The following is a 12,868-nucleotide window of genomic DNA, read 5'->3' as shown; positions in this document are numbered from 1 at the left end:
TGCCAGCACCCATGTTAGACCTCAGGCCCATCCTAGTCTCTTCCTATTTGGTTATGGGGAAGTAAAGTGTTGTGGTCATTTGGTGCATGTCAATAGAGTAAAGTGGTTTCTTCTCCTTCACTTTTCTGAAAGTACAGGCTACTGTTACAGGCCAAGTCAATATGGATAATGTCTAGGAGGATTTGCGTCCACCCGTCTTCTTTAACTTTAGTGTAGATGAGGAGAAGAAGCACCGATTATGGCTGAGTGATTGTGTCTGTGTGTGACCTGCCTCAGGTCTGCTCCCCCTCCTATCTATCGGTCCTGGTTAGTTCATAGGTGTGATCTGAGTATAAAGCTGTTCTTTCCCATCCAACAGGACGAATACACCAGGCCATGGTGACATCGCTGAATGAAGACAATGACAGCGTGACAGTGGAGTGGATAGAGAATGGGGACACCAAAGGGAAAGAGGTATAGTACAGTTGACCCCCATGTTGGTACTGTCCCTCTCATCTGTGTGTCATAATTAGGGCCTGATCACATAGGTTAATTATGCCTGCATTATCATGTGATCCAGATGCATCATTGTGGTCTATATTATTGAAATCATGTGAGTCTAAGCCTAATCTTTATAACGTCCTAACATTTAATGTAATTTAAATGTAAAGTATGTATTAAATTAATTGAAAACCTCTCATTTAAAGCAAATTATATTTATCGCAGATCTCCCATGAAGACCAGTTATCACAGCCTCCCACTCATATTAAGTCATGCTGCCTGTGTCTCACTGTGAATGTTTGGTTCTTCGTGTGTGTGAATGTGTGCGCATGTGTGTGTGTTTTAATCAGCCATGTCTGACTCCTATTAGACTATCAGATTGAGAGTTGAAAGTGTCAGACACAGGATTTACTGTAAATCAGCTTTACTAAGACTTACTTACACACTTACTGTGTGTGTGTGTGTGTGTGTGTGTGTGTGTGTGTGTGTGTGTGTGTGTGTGTGTGTGTGTGTGTGTGTGTGTGTGTGTGTGTGTGTGTGTGTGTGTGTGTGTGTGTGTGTGTGCGTGCGTGCGTGCGTGCGTGCGTGCGTGCGTGCGTGCGTGCGTGTGTGTTTTTCACAGATGAATTGTTGACTGTATTCTAAAAGTAGATCAGGCCCTGTCGCTAACATGTATTCTGTAACTGTTTTGATGTGGTCCAGATTGACCTGGAGAGCATCTTTGCCCTGAATACACATGTGGCTCCAGAGGAGGAGATAGCGCAGAGCCCTGAGACGCCCCCTCCCACCTCCACCTCCTCCTCCACCGCTGCTAAAGTCACCGCTAGCGGCATCAAGGCTCCCAAGGTCTGGACCCTCCCATGCTGCTGTAGTCTGAGTGCCTGAATCTCTCGGGGGCAGAACATTGTTTGTTGTTTTGGCTGCCATTAGCAATTATGCTTGTTTTTGAATCTGTTACATTGAAATCTCTTACAGAACCGACGAACAATAGCGCCGCCCAAGACCGAGATCCCCTCACGGGACAACAGAGGTAAGGTAGAAGATGCTGTGGCCATTGTAGATTTCAGTATACAGTAGTCCAAAAACCTGTACCAAGCCTGAAATGTATGGTAACATTAACTATGGTGCTAACCCCCCAAAAGATGAGCTACAGTCATGTTAATGAATACAGTCGTGTTGCTGAATGCTGAATACAATGCTGTATCATGTCATGTTCACTTCTCCAGCTGCCGCAGTGGGCACCACACGCGCCAGACCCAGTCAGCAGCCGACCCATGTTGAACCACCTCCACCTGCCCCAGCACCCCAGCTTACACAACAACAGACACTACTACAGCAACAGAATGGTAATACACACACACACACACACACACACACACACACAGACAGACAGCCCTAGCACCCCATCTCAGACAGGGTCAGCAAAATGGTAATTACATACATACACACACGCACATGCACACACACATGCACACACCCCTGCTCCAAGGTCCATCTAGAAGTATTGGCTGCCTGCTACACCAGCAGATTGGTAATGGAGTACAAAACTACCACCTCAGCATCTGTCTTTGTCACCATCTCCAGTACAGGTATTGGTATTGGCCACAGTATACAGTTTTCTGCTTATATCTGTGTGGATTTATAAAGCAGAATCAATAGCTAAGTCAGCCAGCCATCTCAGCCGTCCTCAGACCTGTTGTTGTTCTGTCATGTGGGTTTTGAGGCTCTGTGTGTAGACAGACAGATGCACATGACCAGTGATCTAATGCCCCCGGACACAGACAGTGCTGCTGTGCTGAGAATAATGGCCCTTTCATAGAGGTACTCACTGTCCAGGGCTTAAGGGTTTCATAGTTCATACTGATTTATACATGATTGCTTATTATGTTATTCAGAAAATATATTGCTCTTTAAGTTTTATTTATTGTGTTGCTTTCTGTATTTGCCTATGGCTATAAAATGTTTTGTGACATCACCATATTGTTTCACTATAATAATTTAGTTTCCTCCCGCCTCCCTCCTCTGTCCTAGCGCGGAGGAAGTCCAACTGTGTGAAGGAGGTGGAGAAGATGCAGGAGAAACGAGAGAGGAGACGAATTCAACAACAGGAACTTAGAGAGAAGAAGGCACAGGTAAAGTGATGCACGATGCAAGCAGAGAGACCCACACGCAGTACTGCTAAACCAACAACTTTGGGAGAAAAGTCTAACTTTGACTTTGTTTTTTTTACTCTGTCATCTTCTGGTTCTCCAGGAGGTGGACACCACGATGCCTAACTATGAGATCATGTGTATGATCCGAGACTTCAGAGCCAGTCTGGACTATAGACCCTTAAACACAACAGATCTGGTAAGTGTATGTCTGTGTCCTTGGTCTAGCTCTTGTTCTAACACTTTCAGTGTTTTGGTTTTGCCTGTCTCAACAGGTCACGTTGCTATTTACGCTGAAGGGTGAATGACAATCCATGTCACAGCATAATGTATCATGTTCCGTGTGACACTTATTTCCCCTTTCAGATAGAGGAGCACAGGATATGTGTATGTGTACGGACGCGTCCTCTCAATAAAAAAGGTAAGAAAAACTAATCAAATAACATTTATCAGTACTCTACTCATCCAGACTTCGTCCTGGATTCAAGAATGTCTCTCCTGTCTCTCTCTCTCTCTCTCTCTCTCTCTCTCTCTCTCAGAGCTGACCATCAGGGATCTAGATGTGATCACCATCCCCAGTAAAGACGTGGTGATGGTCCACGAACCCAAGCAGAAGGTGGATCTGACGCGCTACCTGGAGAACCAGACTTTCCGCTTTGACTACGCCTTCGATGACACCACCACCAATGAAATGGTCTACAGGTACGCTCGTTTGAACCATAACAGTCCTGCACACTGTACTGGGTACATCGGTTGACCTATCCTTCTAAGTCAATCTTTTGTTTTCTCTGCTTCCCAGGTTCACTGCTCGGCCGCTGGTGGAGACAATCTTTGAGAGGGGGATGGCCACATGCTTCGCTTATGGACAGACAGGAAGTGGAAAAACACATGTGAGTTGTGGATTCCTGGATGTGTCATGAGATGACTTGAAACGTGCCACAGTAAGCGTTTGGATGAAGTTGTGTTCTGAATGAGGGAAAATGCTCAAGCATGTTCGCCTTGAGAATGTGGAAGCCCCATCTCACACTCAACCTCTCCCCCTTTCAGACGATGGGAGGAGATTTTTCAGGGAAGAACCAGGACTGCTCTAAAGGGATCTATGCACTGGCTGGTACGTATCTCTCTCTCTCTCTCTGTCAGGACTCTCTCTGATAAGATGGTGAAGTTGTTTTTCCAGTGTCAACGTATTTTCTCTGTGCAGCAAGGGATGTCTTTCTCATGCTGAAGAAACCAAACTACAAGAAGTTAGATCTCCAAGTCTTCTCCACCTTCTTTGAGATCTACAGCGGAAAGGCAAGTGACCATAGACATCTACCTTATCAATTCATCTTGATATGAAATATAGAAGTTTGTTTTGACTGTGATAACCTGACAGTGGTTGTGGTTGTGGTTGTAGGTGTTTGACCTGCTGAATCGTAAAGCCAAATTGCGGGTGCTGGAGGATGGGAAGCAGCAGGTACAGGTGGTGGGCTTGCAGGAGAAAGACGTCAAATGCACAGAGGACGTCCTCAAACTGATCGAAATAGGGAACAGCTGCAGGTAAACCAGGGAGGGATGATTGCATTCAGGCCCTTAACTGTAGCATTGAATGGTCTTACAATTCTCGTTTTTATTTCAGCCACAGGTCTTTTATATCTGTCTTTTTGTGTTTCTCCCCCCCCACCCCCCCTTCCCTCAAAAGGACATCTGGTCAGACCTCGGCCAACGCCCACTCGTCCCGTAGCCACGCCGTATTCCAGATCATTCTGCGGCGGCGGGGCAAGATGCATGGAAAGTTTTCCCTCATCGACCTGGCGGGGAACGAGAGAGGAGCCGACACGTCCAGCGCAGACCGTCAGACCCGCCTGGAGGGAGCTGAGATCAACAAGAGCCTGCTGGCGCTCAAGGTCCACAACCATCTGGACACTACAGTATTTACAGGCACAATTCCTGTCCTCTGGCCGTTTAATCAGAGACTTAATAGAGACTTAATAACAATAACTTTGTCCCCTACAGGAGTGTATCAGAGCCCTGGGTCTGAACAAGCCACACACCCCCTTCAGAGCCAGCAAACTCACCCAGGTGCTGAGAGACTCCTTCATCGGAGAGAACTCCAGAACATGCATGGTGAGACCACCTACTGTAACACTGACTGTACTTCAAATCCAAGGTAGTGACTAGATGGTCATGTTAGAAAGGACAAAAGTTGCCCAGATCATCAGAATGTTTAATCGTGTAGAGTTAGGGTCGAGGGTTAGGTTAAGTGGGTGGGATTTTAACCGTGTAACCGTGTATCTTTGCTCTCCACAGATCGCCACCATCTCTCCTGGAATGACATCATGTGAAAACACTCTAAACACACTGAGATACGCTAACAGGTAAGACAACTCAGAGCATCTGTATACAAAGATGCTGTTTAACTGTTTAGCTGTTTAAATTTAAACTGCCCGGAAACTGTGGTGTAATAGGGAGAAGCGACAGCCTCCCTCCACTCACACTCCCCTCTTTATACAAGCAAAAGAGAAAAAAGAGCTCTGAAAGAGACCTTCTTCCATCTACAGTACCACGGTTACTTTCATACTTAAATACTTTCTGTCATAAGCAATGAGATCATTCTGATTGAGAATATTAATGTGAGAATATTAATTCCTGGGTAAACCTGGCTGCTTTACAAGTGATTTGAAATGACATTGGCATTTTTCTCATCCCTTTGACAGTAATGCAATTTTTGTGGAAAGTCTTAGGCCCTGTGGCCTTAAGAGAAGCCTGGGGTTGTAGTGATCTGTTTTGCTCTGTATGAGGTCCTCCTCTCCCTCTCAGTCTCCATACTGTATCCCCCCCTCTCCTCTGACTTTCTGTGACCTCTGAAAAAAACATAGAAGCTGTACCTCCTGGTTTTACAATAACTGTTTTAAAACTCTCTCGAAAAAATGTTTGATAGCAGACCTGTAATTAAGTTTTATTCACATACACAGTAGTTTCTTTCTCACTCACATTGTCACATTCACTCAAAATACAAACACACACACTTGTCAGATCTTGTCCTGACTGGATCCTTTCCCCTCTGTCTCGTCGCTGCGTGTGCGTGTGCGCGTGCGCGTGTGTGTGTGTGTGTGTGTGTGTGCGCGCGCGTGTGTGTGTGTGTGTGTGTGTGTGTGTGTGCGTGTGTGTGTGTGTGTCTGTGTCTGTGTCTGTGTCTGTGTCTTGGTGTCTCCAGAGTAAAGGAGTTTGGGATAAGCCCCTCAGACATTCCCTTCAACCAGGGTGGGGGAGGAGGGGGCCGCTCTGAGCTCTCCCCCACCTATGATTACGATGACTTTACCACCTCTCCCACCAGGTCTCCTCTCTCTCTCAGATCCCTTCATGCACTACCCACCCACTAATACCCACCCACCTCATTGACCGTAGAAGTTACCCCTAACCACACATTTAGGATCAGAGTACCAGAGTAGGGGTCCACGAAAAATCAACTCAACAATTTCTCAGTTGTTTCATTCTTCCTGGATTCCATAGTAAATGCCAGCTGAAATAATGCTGTAAATGAAAGCATTATCATAATTATCATCTGACCCTGAAAGAGAAGTTAGGTGCAACTTCTACCTTCTCTGTCTTTTATTTCCCTTTTCTCCTTTCTCTTCTGTTCTCCATCAGCTACAGTGCTGCTAATGGCTGTCTTCCATGTTAGTGGCTATCTGCACAACCACATGTTGTCTTTCTCTAAGTTCTCTTCTTTGATTTGGTTTATTGTTTAGATTTATTCCAGTTATTTAACCCGCACTGACCCTTGGTTCACTTTGTCATTATTGCATTGTTGCATGTCTGTGTTTTAACCAAACTAAACATTTTTCATTGCAGAACCAGTGTTTTTAAAGCTTTTCTCCCCCAGCTTGTCCTTCATGCTTGTGCCTGAGAATGTCTCCATTGCTCCCATTGGCTATTTGAATATTTTAACCAATCATATGGCTGTATATTATTTTCATCACTGCATGAACTCACTGACCAATCCCATCTGGGTATTTCCATTGGCTATTTCACTTTGTAGTTTTACTGCAGTGGTCACCAACCCTTGTCCTGGAGAGTCACAGTACAAGGTTCAGTCAACGTCTTGTTCTACTAATCACCTACTCATGAAGAGCCTGATGAGTAGAAACAAATTAATTCTAAAAGCAATAGAAGGAGCTAAGTATTGTGTCATGAGTATTGTGTCATGTAAACAAGAAAGGCCTATGCCCCATAGCTTTTCAGGAGCAGGGTTGGTGACCACAGCTCTGTGTACAGTACAGTGAGTCTATGGTTCAAACTGCTGCTTGTGTGGTGTGTTGCCAGGGTGAAGGAGCTGGACCCTGCGGTGGTCTTGGAGGGGCGTCAGGGGGCGCACACCGTCAGCCAGCTGGATGTGTTGGAAGCCCAGTGGGGGGTGGGAAGCTCACCCCAGAGAGACGACCTCAAACTGCTTTGTGAACAGAACGTAAGATACACACACACACACACACACACACACACACACACACACCCTGCAGTGCCTCTATATGACTTCATTGTAAAACACACTCATCTATTGTACTGTACCCCTCTTTTTCTCCCTCCACTCTCTCGTTCTCTCTCTCCCCTGTCTTCAGGAGGAGGAGGTATCTCCTCAGCTCTTTACCTTCCACGAGGCTGTGTCTCAGCTGGTGGAGATGGAGGACCAGGTGTTGGAAGACCACAGAGCTGTGTTTCAGGTATTATTAATACACACACACACACACACACACACTGTACACAGAGTGAGTGTTTTATTCTGCTTCTGCTTCTGCAGGAGTCGATTCGCTGGCTGGAAGACGAGAAGGTTCTTTTGGAGATGACTGAGGAGGTGGACTACGATGTAGAGACCTATGCCACACAGTTAGAACAGATCCTGGACCAGAAGATAGATATACTCACTGAACTCAGAGGTAAGGGGATAGAGCTCCATCTGATCCTGGACCAGAATATACACCCCCTTAGCTCAGAGGTCATCATTCGTTTGCATGTGAAGTAAGATGTTTTTAGAATGTGTTTTGAGGTCTACACAGTGATGGTCATCCAAGTCCCCCCCCCCCTTTGTCTCCCCCCTCCCTAGACAAAGTCAAGTCTTTCCGTTCAACACTCCAGGAAGAAGAACAGGCCAGCAGACAAATCAATCCGAAGAGGCCTCGCGCTCTTTAGGCCCGCACACATTAACAAAATTCAACACATAACTGGTATCCGCTGACGTACTGTAAGCATGACATCGCTGATGTCATAAGCCAGTGTCTCAGAAACAACAGCCGATATTGCAGCACTGGGTATGGCTTACTACAACTGGGTTGTGGTCTGAAACATACATACATACAAACAGAGAACATTCAAAAAAATGTGTTTGTCCATAATATCATAAAAAAAAGAAAGTCTTGATAGTAAAAGGGGTTACTATTTCCGGGTTACCGTTTGATTAGCAGCTGATTTTAATCCGACTTTACTTCTGATGTAAGTTATGATTGAATGTGAGGTTTTACCCCAACCTCTGTACTGTACAGGCTCCCATTGCTGCTTGCTAACATCCATCCATCCGTCTGTAAATCCCAGGGCAGATTTTCTCAGCTTTTCCATCTTCCTGTAGACTATATGTACATGGGTAACATATTTGTGTGGCTTGAAGACTCACGATTGCCTCTCATAAAAAAAAAAAAAAGAAAGAAAACAAAAGAGGGAATTATTTCTTTTAAGCACATTTTTATATGCGAAACTGGAATATATGGTTGATTTTTACCTCTGGACATTTTTTAAAATGACTACAACTACAGTGTTCCTCGCTCCTGGTCCTGGAGAGTCGCAGTTTGTACAGACGTTTTCTTTTCCAGCTCAGCATTTACACACCCGATTCAATTAACCAACTAGATCTTTATCATCTGAATCAGGTGTGTTAGTGCTAGGTTGGGGCAAAAGCCTCTCCAAGACTATGAATGAAGAACACTGACAAAGTAGGACATGAACTTTTGATGACGACCTCTGATCTGATCATGTGTGAGTCGAGGAAATTCTAAGTTGTCGGTCGAGAGGCTCAACCATATGTATGCATGCACAAACCAGCTGTGATTGTACTTTAAGTCCCCATTGACCTGACTGTGCCCACCTCTGTGTCCTGTAAATACAACTGCTTTAGGACCATGTAGTCTTACAGTGTTTCCGCTACCATTTCTCAGGCAGGGTGGACCCCCTGTCCCCCTATCCAACACTGTTGTCTCCTTCTGGAAAATTGGTTGACAATTTCGTCTCGTCATCCCTGGATGTTGCTATGGGGACTTGATACCTTGCCTAAGAATTTTTTTGGGGGAAACACTGTCTTACGAATGCTTATAATGAATAGCTTGTATAAAACCGCTATACTGTATGTTTCTTGCCAGGATAAATATTTCTATGTACCAACCTGCCTCTAATAATCTTAGTTTTATCTGTTTGGTATGTTTACAAGGCAATCAATATGCTATTAACTGAAGAATTCCCTCCAACCATTGATCTTGTAAAAAGTTTCTCACCCCCCCCCCCACCCCATCCCATTTTGAAGTTGTTTATAAAAGGGAAGTACAAATGTATAGTGGAGAGGGTTGAGCTGCTGCAGGGTAACTGGAACTCTAAAGTACTTTAATGTGTGTGTACATCAGATGTAATGCAGGCGTAAAGAATAAAGAACCACATGACTGACTGGATCTTGCGTACGTACCTTTGATGTGTTCTGGATTAAAGGGTTCATTACACTTTGAACAGTCCATCACGGTATCACTGTATATGAGTAACATACACATAGAGAGACAGCTGTCCAATTGTATTTATTTCACAGTACAGAGACAATGACACAGCGAGCTCTCACCCAGGTTGGCCAGGGGTGAGCTACCAGCCAGAGGAGAGATGGGGCAGTGAAGGAACTACATACAATCTAAGCATTTGAACCAACTCATTTTTGAGAACTAGACATTGAATATCAAAATCACCTCGAGAAGCAATTCTGGCAGTGTCTTAAACAACCATTTAGAAAGTACATTTCCAATGGCCTTCACTAATAATGCTGATAATAAATATGTATTCCTGCAACAGAACAAAACCATGACAAACATGACTACAAAGAAATAGGATGCAGAGATACTATTCCATGTGTATGTATTTGTCCTCAAAATTAAAATATTATTAAAATTCCACTTTTTATGTCAAATATACTGCATATACTCAAAATATATATGTAAATTATTGCCACCTCCAAATACAGTATTACAACTTATTTTAGTATATGTTATAGAGCCAAACCAATATACAATTCTCTATGTAACTCTTTATAATATCCAATATATCCTTTTATTGAGTAGGCAATCATGTGTACAATGGCCCCTACAATGGCTGCTCTTTACTGGTCTGTGAGACTGTTCTTTACTGGTCTGTGAGACTGTTCTTTACTGGCCTGTAAGAACTGTGTGAGAAATTAACCTCTAGTTATTATTAGAGTAATTAGAGTCTAATATGTGTGTGTGTGTGTGTGTGTGTGTGTGTGTGTGTGTGTGTGTGTGTCAATGTGTGCCTACCGTACGCATAACACTGTTACTTAGAAAGAGTAGCAATAATTGTAATATTCTCAAATATAATCATTAGTACATTTCATTTCAATACCAAGGGACTTGTGGTTAACACAATTATACATGAAGGCAGAATTTGCCAGAGGGACATTGAACACATATTCAAGATCAGCAGCTTCATGGATGGAATTTGACTTCACATATTCACATTCAACTATTTCTTGATTCTGACTGAAAAAGTTGCCCTCACAAGATTGGAAGCAATATTTGTCAAAGGCTTTGTAAAATAGTCCGGTTTGAAAAATAGTTTTGCTTGCAATATAAAATAGTACTGTGACAGATTACTGTTGTAAAGGGACAGTAGAAGTGTGAAGAGAAAGCTGAAGTGTCTGCAGTTGTGTTGGTGTGTTATACTGTAGGCTTTACCTCCTCTAAATGATTCTCTGTGTGTGTGTGTGTGTGTCGTTCCCCTCTTAATGTTGTCTGTGGGTGAGGCCTGTACTGTAGCTTATGCGTGGTAGATTGTCTCTGCTGTGATCTCTGTCTCATTGTGGTTCTGCTACTCTGAATTGGAACAATAATATTGCACTGGCAAAATAACAAACACCTTTCACTGTTGGTCCTCCAAATAAGAATCAGATCATAATCTGATAAAGAAAACGCTACATATTCAAATATAATTCACCTGAAAGATCCACAATTGAAACCTCATGAATTATTTAAATAAATACCTCGCCACCATTATAGTCCTACATTTACATCATCTTTACAGTATCTACACAGACATAGCCATGACTCCTGTACAGCCGGGTTAGAACAAACTATACAGGAGGACATTCAACTCTTCAACAGCCAGCAGGCCAAAGGGGTATGGCTGAATCCATCTGTATACAGCTCTGAACTAAATCCTTAATATAATGCAATGGACAATCAACTATGCTACTGTACTGTACTCCAGAGGTCTCATGATAGCATAAACAGAACATACCATTCAGGTTGACTAGTTTACCATAATAGCATGTTCCTTGAATCAAAACAACATGCTAGAGCTTTTAAGCTCTCGAGACATAAGTAAAAGAACATCCATACCATATACTCTATCTTAGCCATACAGATACAGTATGTCCAGTAAGTACTGTAGATGTGGACAATATCATATACTAGATTAAAAAAGATCTACAGTTAAATAGATCTAATATGATCTACACCTTTAAAATGCAGTATTGAACATGTGCCTTTTGAATGAAACCACAAGGTCATGCTCTCAATGCAAGCTCCAGTCGTTTCTCATATAACATCAAGGAAAGGTTGAATACAGCCTAACACACTTTTCCACACCCAAGAACTGTCTAGTTTTTGGCACATTTACTTAAATTATTTTGTATCCTGACAGTGAAGAAATATACACAAATGTGCATACTAGCACACATACCCTGCAATAAATTATAGGTATCATGCACTACAAAGGTAACAATATGTAGCAACATGAGATGGTAACAAGATTCTCCACCATAAACTAGTGCAAAAAGAACAATGAGGTTACACAGTTGAGTTACTACAGCTTTTGAGAATGGTTTTGGCCATGTTGTGGTTGTAAGTAATCTCTAATGGTTATAGAAGTCTATGGTCAACAGAGAGTGTTGAAATCTAGGTACTGTATACTCTCTCCACTCTCCATGGCTTCTACAGTAGTTGCTAGGCAATAAGACAAGAGTGTAGCATGAGAACACGTGCTGATGAACACACTCTTCCTGTTCCAACACCATCGATTCTGGTTAGATTCTGTGTACAAGCTCCCATGAGTTAATCATCTTAGGGAGCATCGCTCTCCTCCTTTCACACCCTCTACTGAAGTGGTTTGGTGGGGGAGAGTCCATCTCAATAGTCTAAAGTCACTTCCTCTTCTCGTCTCCTCTCTCACCGAAGCCACTTTACACTGTTGAGATGCATCTACACACTCACAGAGGCCGTCCAAAGGATGAGCCATTTCATGTTCTCTTCCCTCCAAGATTCTCAGAACCTCATATCACCTCCTGTCCATTTGGTAGAAATCATGAAAGGTGCAAGTCTTTTGAAAGTGAACGTACTGTGGAAAAGCCTGGATCCCTCCCAGTGTCCACTGTCCAGGCCGACCGAATAATGTCTAGAAGAAGAAAAAGTAGAGTGTCACTGGAGAAGATGTCCACAGGAGTGTCACTGGACGGTGTGTCAAGTGATAGCACGAACACTCGCTAGGAGGCGCCGCAGGATGAACTGAATACCAGCAGCAGCAGCAGGCATGTGGAAAACATACAGAGAGAGCTCCCCCAACAGGTGGCTCAGAGGTATTGCAAGCAGATGGTCAGATAAAGGGATTGTTGCCATGTTCTGTACAGAGTTAAAAGTGTCACTTTAGCGCTGCACGCCCTGTCCCCTGTCCTATGATCCTTCAGTGTCCGTTTCATAAACATGTCCTCAGGAATAAGGCCTCAGAGGGCCCAGAGGCCACACTGACAGAAATGGTACCGTAGAACCAGAGAAGAACTGAACCCGAGTTGAGGGTAGAAAACTGTTACCAATTCACGTCACTGATAACAGAATAGAGAACTTGTCCCATACCACAGACATAAGGAACATCGTAATCTCACTCCTCTCCCCTTTACCTTGCATCTTTCTCTTTCTCCTCCCTCCCTCCCTCCCTCACACCCTTTTTCCTCT

At 43.6% G+C, this 12,868-nt stretch overlaps 1 protein-coding gene across 4 annotated transcripts in view; it reads left to right on the top strand.

Moving 5' to 3' along the window:
• LOC310804294 (kinesin-like protein KIF2A) overlaps positions 1-7,891 on the top strand; it is a gene marked incomplete at its 5' end in the record, with an annotated part of 9,246 nt that extends 1,355 nt beyond the window's left edge. The window contains 20 exons of one of the 4 annotated variants that reach the window (XM_083669461.1): positions 359-453; positions 1,183-1,296; positions 1,456-1,510; positions 1,716-1,826; positions 2,512-2,612; positions 2,734-2,829; positions 2,997-3,051; positions 3,170-3,332; positions 3,430-3,520; positions 3,678-3,741; positions 3,832-3,923; positions 4,027-4,169; positions 4,312-4,516; positions 4,626-4,736; positions 4,920-4,987; positions 5,827-5,946; positions 6,936-7,077; positions 7,229-7,330; positions 7,408-7,543; positions 7,711-7,891. In XM_083669461.1, coding sequence (XP_083525587.1) covers positions 359-453; positions 1,183-1,296; positions 1,456-1,510; positions 1,716-1,826; positions 2,512-2,612; positions 2,734-2,829; positions 2,997-3,051; positions 3,170-3,332; positions 3,430-3,520; positions 3,678-3,741; positions 3,832-3,923; positions 4,027-4,169; positions 4,312-4,516; positions 4,626-4,736; positions 4,920-4,987; positions 5,827-5,946; positions 6,936-7,077; positions 7,229-7,330; positions 7,408-7,543; positions 7,711-7,796 — 2,150 coding nt within the window. In that variant the 3' untranslated portion in view covers positions 7,797-7,891. Of the gene's footprint in view, positions 1-358; positions 454-1,182; positions 1,327-1,455; positions 1,511-1,706; positions 1,827-2,511; positions 2,613-2,733; positions 2,830-2,996; positions 3,052-3,169; positions 3,333-3,429; positions 3,521-3,677; positions 3,742-3,831; positions 3,924-4,026; positions 4,170-4,311; positions 4,517-4,625; positions 4,737-4,919; positions 4,988-5,826; positions 5,947-6,935; positions 7,078-7,228; positions 7,331-7,407; positions 7,544-7,710 lie in introns of all 4 variants that reach the window. The other 3 variants (XM_083669459.1, XM_083669460.1, XM_083669458.1) reach the window with 3 other exon arrangements.
• Between the last annotated feature and the right edge of the window lie 4,977 nt (positions 7,892-12,868).

This window comes from Argentina silus (genome assembly GCF_951799395.1).
Source record: "Argentina silus genome assembly, chromosome: 5".
Classification (NCBI taxonomy): Eukaryota; Metazoa; Chordata; class Actinopteri; order Argentiniformes; family Argentinidae; genus Argentina; species Argentina silus.
The sequence above is the reverse complement of the archived record's forward strand: the minus strand, read 5'-3'. Positions and strand labels throughout refer to the sequence as shown.